The 8,857-nt window shown below is 61.4% G+C and overlaps 1 protein-coding gene across 1 annotated transcript in view; it reads right to left on the bottom strand.

Moving 5' to 3' along the window:
• Positions 1-1,206: 1,206 nt before the first annotated feature.
• Positions 1,207-8,857, bottom strand: part of GRID2IP (Grid2 interacting protein) — a 31,233-nt gene continuing 23,582 nt past the window's right edge. The window contains exons 13-22 of the mRNA XM_052635806.1: positions 8,215-8,634; positions 5,998-6,085; positions 5,170-5,247; positions 4,157-4,353; positions 3,686-3,841; positions 3,474-3,560; positions 2,545-2,674; positions 2,332-2,450; positions 1,480-1,644; positions 1,207-1,278 (exon numbers count right to left, since the gene is read on the bottom strand). Coding sequence (XP_052491766.1) covers positions 1,207-1,278; positions 1,480-1,644; positions 2,332-2,450; positions 2,545-2,674; positions 3,474-3,560; positions 3,686-3,841; positions 4,157-4,353; positions 5,170-5,247; positions 5,998-6,085; positions 8,215-8,634 — 1,512 coding nt within the window. The remainder of the gene's footprint in view (positions 1,279-1,479; positions 1,645-2,331; positions 2,451-2,544; positions 2,675-3,473; positions 3,561-3,685; positions 3,842-4,156; positions 4,354-5,169; positions 5,248-5,997; positions 6,086-8,214; positions 8,635-8,857) is intronic.

The raw sequence follows: 8,857 nt of genomic DNA, 5'->3' as shown, positions 1-8,857 counted from the left end.
AGCCCAAAGGGTGGGCTCTAAAGCCAGTTCCAGGCTTCTCTGGAAGAAAGTCAGGGCAAGAGGTAGCTGGAAGCTGCCGACCCAGGGCTTGTCAACCAGAGAATGGAAAGGATGGAACAAAGAAAGGAAACCGATGCCCCCAGCACCCGCCCTGCTCCTAGCATCCAGGTAACTCCCCCCTGCATCCTGAGATACACATGTAAAACAGACTCTGGGACCCCAAATCTGTCCCAGACTGAATGCCTGAATGTGGCCTGTTCTAGGGATCACCACCACCCGCCCAGGAGAGAAGCCCGGCAACCGGCCATCAGGTCCTGTTTATCCATCACCTAAACACCTTTCTGTTCTCTCAGCCCCTACTTAACATCCCCCTCCTACTCCCAGACTTCCCACTTCCAAGTGACCACTTCTAAACTGGATTTCAGTTTCTCAGTGGGATAAAACCTCGATTCTGCAATCTACCATAAGGATCTTCTGAATCCTTGCCTGTATCTCTGCCCAGCTGCTCTCCAGCATGCCTGCCTCGGTTCTGGGCTGCAGTGGACTCAAGCTTCTTTCGGCTTTCGAGGCGGATTCTAGGTGCGCACGCCCCTCCCCCACCCCGCCCCAGGTCCCTGCACTTGGGGTTCCCCTTCCAGCCGGCCAGCCTTCTTCCAAGCAGCCCCAGGTGTGGCTTGTTCAAGGGCATCTGCCTCCGTCTCCACAGTCCGAGGTCTGCGGGCTCTGTGCTCCGTGAGAAAGTCTCCTGGGCGCGATCGGAGCCGGCTCAGGATAGGTTCAGACGTCCTTGCTTGGGGCCGGGCACGGTCAAGCCAAGTGGCTGCGCTAGTGCGCGGACACCGCCCTCGCTATCCCCACCTCCTCGGACCCTGAAGTCCTGAGGGCCGAGAGCGGGGCGGGACGGGCGGGACGGGGGTGAGGGGAACAAGGAAGCGCGGGAAGTCGGCGGGCGATTCACCCGTACCGGGGAGTCAGCGCGCAGGCTCCGGCCCCGCGCTCTCAACTCTTGGCGCCCAGGCTCTGCCCTGAGAAGGGGTCCCCGCACCTTCGCGGGCGGCTGGAGCTGGACGGCTGAGGTAGCTGGAGACGCGCGGGTGGCTGGGCCCCACTCCGCACCCGGACCGCTCGGGGCCACGCGGGGCGGCGTCCGCGCGACCCTCTCGGGCGCAGCCTCGGGCGTCCGTCTCCGCGCGCGGGCTGCCGCCGTCACCAGGCCAGGGGCGAAACCATCCCCGAGCTGCGCGGGCCCTCGGCTGCCTGCAGGTCGCCGAGCGCTCGCTGGGGACGGAGGAGCACGTGGGGACGGGCTAGGTCAGCGGTCCCCGCGCCCCGCCCACGGCCCGGGCGGACACCTATGGCCCCGCCCAGGTGGGGCGTGTCCTTCACCAGGGCCCCTTTCCCACCTCCGGCTTCACGCGGGATCCTCCTTCCTTTGACCTCGGGCCCTGCCCTCTCCCGGGGCCTCCCACCCGGGCTCACCTCGAACTTGCTCATGAACTCCGCGAAGATGCCGAAGAAAGCCTCGGAGGTGGTGGCTTTAGAATCTTCCCCGAAGAAGGCCAGCGCCTTGCCCAGCTCCTCCATGGCCTCTCGCTGCAGCCCGTCCAGCGCCCGCAGCAATGGCTGGGCCGTCTCCAGGAAAGACTGACGGCCTCTGTTAAGGAAAGGGCTTCGGGCCCCTGGGGCAGGTACTCCGGCAGTGACCCAAGCCAGCGGCCTTACTGCCCCAGGGCCGTTTGTTTTCCTGGGCACCATGCCCCCGTCAGAGGCTCCTGGCTTGTCCTGACACCCGCCACACCCGGCCCAGCCTCACGCCGTCCACTTGCTCCCCTCTCTGTGGGGCAGCTCTCTCTGCTCTCCTGGCTCTGCCCAGAGGCTACCCCATTCTTCCCCAGCAATCCATGGAGGCGGGCCCCTTATTACTCTCAGCCTGTTCTCCCTCTCTGTCCTTTTAAAAAAAACCTATAGCATTTGTTACTACATTTCCCCTCCTGACCGCCTGTGGCTAGTCAGACATGACAAACCTCTCCTTGTATCTTATGACCGCAGTCTGGGCTGCCCCCCACCCCACCCCGCCAAGAACAGACGGGGCAAGGGAGTGGCTTTAGGCCAACCAGAAGAGCTCCTTCTCAGTTACAAACAGCCTCGCCATAAGCGCTTAGATTCTAAACGGCCTAAGATGGACCCTCTTCTAGAACCCCTGCACCCACAGCAGCCTCTGCCCAGACTTGCCGCCAGGACATGGAGTCTGCACTGGTCGCTGGAGTGATGGCCAGCTCTCCCTGACCCCCACCCCACCCCTGAGTCCACTGTGGCCCTGGGACAGGATACCGCCATGACCACAGCAAACTTGTCCTCGCTGGAGGGGGACATGCTCTGGCACGCAGCCTGGATCTCACTGATGGTGCCATGGAGGTCAGCCAAGTCGCTGGTCAGGGCCCGTTGGTTTACTGTAGGCAAGGCGGTAGAGCCTCATGGGGACTGCCCAGGAGGCCAGCCCAGGACAGTGGGGGCTCTGCCTCCCCACCCACCCACCTGGCTTACCTTTGGCTGCCAGGGGCACAGTGGGCAGGTCCTGAGCAAAGCCCAGGAGCTCGGGGAAGTGCTGGCTCAGCGATTTGGCGAGGATGTGCAGGAAGGTGGACTTCCCGTCCACTGTCTTCGTGGAGTTCAGCTGCAAGTGACCCCCACACACATCTTCCTCCAGGACCACATCTGACTCCTGATCACAGGGGCTCAGCCCTGCTTCCCTGGACTGTGGCATCGGTTCCCCACCCCCGACACTCGCCAACTCCAAAGCTTATAAACGGATGGCTAGTAGTCCTTACTCTGAAGCTCTTATCTGCTGGGATGTCGCGAGCTTGTCCCCTGGCCCAGATCTTTGAGACCCCCATCAGGAACCAGTCCTTCCCATCCCCAGCTAGGGGAGACACCTAGGTTCTTTTTGGTCCTTGTGAGTTTGTTCTTGTTAGCAGATGGAGCCCAAGATTTTCTAACCCCAGCGAAAGTGGGAGCATCATTCACGGTTTTTCCCTTTTGTGGTTTTCTGGAACCATTTGTGGCCCAACTGAGCCTCAGACACCCTAAACTGTTCATATCTAGAAACAGACTTGTCCTCCCTCTCTTAAAAGAGCAACCAAAGGTGTTGTGGTGGAAAGTCCGAGACACACAGGGGTAAGGCTGGACATCTGAGGTGTCCTTTTTCTGGTTCTAGATCTTTCTGGGGTAGGACTGGCCTGACGGTGGTTCTGGTGTCGAGGGTGTCCAGGCTTCCTCCTGGAGCCTTCTCCCCTGTCCCCTCCTCCCCCACCACTCCGTCTCTCCAAGGCCTGCAGAAGCCACCTTGCTTCCCCACCCTTTCAAGCCCCAACCTTTGCTTCTGTTACATGCTGGCTTCAGGTAGCGGCTCTTCCTGCCGGGGAGCCTCAGTGGTAGAGCAAACAGATGGACGACTGCCTGACCCGCCCCCTCACCTCCGTCAGGAAGTTGATCTTGAAGCCCGTGGTTTTGTTGGTTTGAGGCTGTCCATCGTTGAGATAGTTGCCCATGGCCAACACAAACTGGGGAGGGAACGAGAAGGCAGGTCCTCCCCCACTCCCTGGCCCCTCTGGTGATGGGCCTCCAGGCTGGAAGCCCCAGGGGCCAGAGGGGCAGGCAGACTGATCTGAGAGGGGGTGGCCCTGACCTCCAGGATCTTGGCAAGCTTCCGGCTGTTCTTGAGCTCGAGGGAGGCCTGGCGCAAGCACTCCAGGCTGCCCCGGATCTCCTCTGTCTTCTCCTGGAGGGTGGCCTGGAAGTGGAGGCTGCGCAGGCGGGTCTTGTATTCGGGAACCGATAGCATCTACCAGAAAGGCACGGCCAGCATTCATCCATGCCGCCGGGAGGCCCTGCCCCGGGGCAGCCTGGCGGGAGGGTCAGCGCGCGGGCCCGGCATCCCCTTAGGAAAATAAGCACGACCTCTAGGGAGCACCCTCATCCCATCTCCCCTGGACCCCGAGTGAGACCTGGCCGTTAAAGGTGTAAGACTCAGAGAGGTGTGAGCGTGGGGCCGGGAGGGGAGCGGGACGCACGCATAAAAAGAGAGCGCCGCGACAGAGGAGGCCAAGGCCCCAAGGCGGCCGCCCCTGGCCCCGGGCGGGTGGCCCGGCCGCAGCACCTGCAGGACGAACTGGTCGGGCTCGCTGAGGCGGCCGGGCGCCTCGCGGTAGGCCTGGTAGCGCTGCTCCTCGTCGGCGTCGGGCGCGAAGAGCAGCAGCTGCGCGAGGTGCGCGGGCTCCAGGCGCCGGGGCTCCATGCTCATGAGCACTTGCCGCAGCTCCGCCGGGCTCAGCTTCAGGTGCGCCAGCAGGATGGCTGTGGGCGGGGCCGCGGGGTGAACGGGGCGAGGCCCGGGCTGCTGGGCGTGGCCTCGGGGTGAACGGGGAGGGGCCGGGGCTGCTGGGCGTGGTCTGGGGCGGGACAGGAGCTGGCCCAGAGGACCAGAGGACCAGAGGACCAGAGGATCCATCCTGCGACCCTTAGAGGGAAGCGTTCTCCAGGAGACAGACCTAGATTGAGTAGGGCCTGTGGAGCTGCAAGGAGATACAACCAGTCCATCCTAAAGGAAATCAATCCTAAATATTCATTGGAAGGACTGATGCTGACACTGAAACTCCAATACTTAGGCCACCTGATGCAAAGAACTGACTCATTAGAAAAGACCCTGATGCTGAGCAGGACTGAAGGTGGGAGGAGAAGGGGACGACTGAGGATGAGATGGTTGGATGACATCACCAACTCGATGGACATGAGTTTGAGAAAGCTCTGGGAGTTGGTGATGGACAGGGAGGCCTGGCTTGCTGCAAGTCCATGGGGTCGCAAAGAGTGGGACACGACTGAGCAACTGAACTGAACTGAACTGTGGAGCTGGGGCCAGGGAACTAGCGAGGGTCTTAAAGGGGCGAGCAGAGGATGCGGCTGGAGGCAGGGCCAGAACTGGGAGCAGATCACAGGATGGGGGCAGAGCCAAGCCCCCGAACCTGGGAGGGAGCGTTCACACAGCCTGGTGGCAGGTGCTGTCCCCCACGGCCCGGTCTCTACTATCCACTGGGGTGAATCCGAGGCTCTGTGGCCCCAAGGGGTCGTGTCCTGCCCCCCACCCCCAACCCCTGGGCCTCTGCAGCCCCTCACAGGTATTGTAGGCCTTCTTGTGGGACAGGATCTCCACCACCTCCTTCTTCCTGAAGGGCTCAGGCCCCGGCACCGGCTCTGGAAGGGAAACTGATGGTTTAGGGAGGGGAGGCTAGGCTGAGGCTACTGGGAGAGAGCCCAGGAAGGGTGTGGCCTCAACCCACAGTCCCGAGGTCCCCGACCATGGACTTGACTGAATCAGCTCCAGGTGTCCTCACTCTCCTCACTCATGGACTCTGGAGTCCACCCTTGCACACTCAGTGTGTGTGGTGTGTGTATGTCCCTCCCCCGTCCTCTCTCCCCTGGGCCCTTGGGCCTGAGCCGGCACCATCAGGAGAACTGGCCACCTGGTGACTGTAGATGCTGCCTGGAAGGACAACAGTCTCTCTCTTCCATCCCAGGACCACTGTCCACACACACAGTATCCTAACGACAGGGAGACACGCAGAGGCCGGTTAGGGGAGAGAGAGAGGCTGGACGGGGTATCGGCCTACCTGATCCTGACTTTGAACAAATTACCTGGCCTCTCTGTGTTTCCTCATCAGGAAGCTGGGGAGATCTCAGCCCCGACCTTACACAACTGTCACAGGATTAATGTAGAAACAAGGGTGTGTGGCATTTGGTAAGCATGCTATACCTGCCAGTTATTACCATCTCCAGTATTGAAGTGGGGAAACTGAGGCTCTGAGATGTTAAATAACTCAGGGACTCAGGAAGTAAAGGGCAGTTTGTTCAGACCTCGGGGCTCTAAGCCCTGGGACCCCCCACAGAAGGCAGTAGGTGGGCTGCCGCAGAACCTGGCTTCCCTCGGCCCCTGGGGCCACTCACTGGCGGCCTTCTGGGTGCCGAAGTGGAGCTCCAGGTCGAGGTATTTCACCATGTCGCTCAGCTTATCGTAGTCGGAGTCCTCCCCGAGCTGCGAGGGAGGGGGAGGTTCAGAGTGAGCGATAGCACTGGCAGCTGGGTTGCGGTCCCCCACTGCCCCCCACCCTCTGAGGGCAGCCTGGGCACTCCCGGAGGGAAAGCCTCCACCAAGCCCTGGCATGAACCCGGGGACGGGACGGGAGGAGACTACAGGTGAAGCCATTGATAAATCATCCAAGTTATCATTGGGCGGTGAGCTGGCTCCTCTTGTGGTCAACAACACTCAGACCTGGAACACTCTCCACGCAGAAGCCAGCAAGTTGCACTGGAACAGGGGGTACCGGGGTTGTGAAGGGGCTGGAGCCACCCAAGGAGGCTTAAGAAGGTGGCCCAGGGGTCCGGGGCTGCTCTGAGGTGTCCTTTGCTGGCAGTGAGTTCACCAGAGCTGCCCTGGGTCCCCGAAGCTGGGGAAAAGGAAGCAGGGAAGTGCCAGAGGCTAGGAACCGGCTGGGTGGCTGTGATGACTGATCCGGATGAGAGGTGACAATCTAGAAGGCCCATGGCTGCAGGGGCTTGGCCAGATGCCTGACCCGTGTCCCTGTGTCCACTGAAGTAAACCAGTGGAAGCATCACTCTGCAGAGCAAGACTGCAAGGCCCATCTGAGGCTGGTAGGAGTCTCCAGCGGACCCAGGAGGTCCCTGTTCGTGACTTTGTCCGGCTGACCACCCTTATTAGTAACATGAGAAGGTTCCCTGGAGATGTGGGCTGATGCCAACTTGGCTGGGAAGGCAGGAGATGGAATTGGGACCCAGGAGGTGGCAATGGGAAAAAAAATGACAAGCATGCTCCAAAGGAGAGTGGCTGCAGTAAGGACATGTTACTTGGCGTCCTAGGAAGAGGAGGGGACTGCGTGGAGGAACGATGGCGAGAAAGAGTACTGAGATGGGGCAGCCCCCGAAACTGGAGGGTTCCTCGGCCAAGTGAGGAGTTTGATATCCAGGTCAGAGGAGATGAAGGCCGTGTTTTCTCCTCTGAACTGGTGAAGCCCCTCTGGGAGTTCCATTTGGGGCCTGCCCTTTGACAGACTGTGGGGCTAGGAATCATGTTCTAGGGCAGTGACCCAAAGAACAGGGATGGGGTGGACCTGGCTCATCCGACGGGCTGGTTGACCTGTGGATAAGGAAATACACCTGCTCTGCCTGATTTCAAAGGGCGGGACAGAAAGCAGGGCATGGGAATCCTGGTGAGACAAAAATTCCAGAGCAAGGCAAGGATGGTTGGTGAAAACCGTCCAGTGAGGAAAGGGATGTCTCGGCAGATAGTGAGCTCCCCATCAGTGAAGGTGACCAAGTAAATATTGGCAGTGCTGTTTGGGAGGAAACACGCGCATCACAGAGAAGGGGTGGGGGCTTCCCTGGTGGCTCAGGGGTAAAGAATCCTCCTGCCAATGCAGGAGGCATGGTTCGACCCCTGACTGGGGAAGACCGCACAAGCTGTAGAGCAACGAAGCCCATTCGCCACAACTACTGAGCCTGTGCTGGAACCCGGAAGCGCAACTGCTGAGCCAGGACACCCTAGAGCTTGTGCTCCGCCCCAAGAGAAGCCACTGAGATGAGAAGCCCGGGACCGCCACTGGAGAGTAGCCCCCATTCTCCGAAACTAGAGAAAAGCTCGCGCAGCAGTGAAGACCCAGCACAGCCAAAAAGAAATAAACTGCAAACAGTGAAAGGGGAGAGGCTGCTGCGCAGGGCTTTGGACCAGCCGCCCTTTTCAGAATCCTCTGGTCTCCGCTCCTGTGAACACACTGCGCTCGGCAGGCTGTCAGACTGCTCAAACGTCTGTGACTCGCTAACCAGCTGCCCTTCTCTCAGCTCCAAGAGCCTAAGGGGACCATTCAAAATCTCGAGTGATAGCTTTCATGGGTGAGAGCGGTGCCTTTTCTGGGTGTCCCCAGCATGTCACCGGCTCAGGGACACTGACTGGGCTTCGGCGCCTGTGTTGACCACTGAGGGTGAGCGTGTCCCTGGACCGAGCTCTCGTTCGTCGTCTGCTGAGGATGGGGAGGGCCCAGGGTTGGTCAGCTGATGTTGGAAGAGCCCCAGAGGTGGACCTTGTCTTCACCGCTGCTGCCCGAACTTCCTCCCCTGGTGCAGAATGCTCAGGGTCCCCAGGTCACCTACCTGTCCCCAGATGGTGCCTTCTGAGTTCTCCACCTGCTCCCACCGCAGGCGCTTGACACTCATGTGGCTGGTCTCGCTGCGGCGGTGGCCCAGGCCCCGGGGAAGCATGGGGGGTGCACAGGGGACGGGTGGGGGCAGGGGCGGCGGGGGCGGTGGGGGGACTGGGTGGCCGAGCTGGGCGAGGGGCTTGGGCAGCCCTGGAGCAGGGCCCCGGGGCCCGTCCGGGGTGCGGGAGCTGCTGGGCTTGGGGTCATGGAAGGGCAAGGGCGGTGGGGGCGGGGGGCTGAGGGGGGGCGGGGGGATGTGGTCGGAGAGGGAGGAGTAGGTCAGGGAGCTGCCTTCCTCGCTGCTGCTGATGCACTCGCTGGCGCTGCTCCTCTCGTTGGTGATGAAGCTGCCCTGGTCGTCGTGGAAGCTCATCTGGGGAGACAGCCAGGCGAGGGGAGGGCCAGGCGGGGCCCCGGGGGAGACTGGGGCAGGGGCTGAGGTGTGGAGGACCGGAAGGCCCGGGGCAGCGGAGGCACGGCCCCGGGGCTGGATGGGGTCGTCCGGGGGGGTCAGCCTGAGGCTGTGGGCGGGACAGCCTGAGCTGGCTAGGGAACCTGAGAACCGGTACATGGGGTGGCCTTGGGTAGGGGGGTGT

Source organism: Budorcas taxicolor, chromosome 2 (assembly GCF_023091745.1).
Source record: "Budorcas taxicolor isolate Tak-1 chromosome 2, Takin1.1, whole genome shotgun sequence".
Classification (NCBI taxonomy): Eukaryota; Metazoa; Chordata; class Mammalia; order Artiodactyla; family Bovidae; genus Budorcas; species Budorcas taxicolor.
The sequence above is the reverse complement of the archived record's forward strand: the minus strand, read 5'-3'. Positions and strand labels throughout refer to the sequence as shown.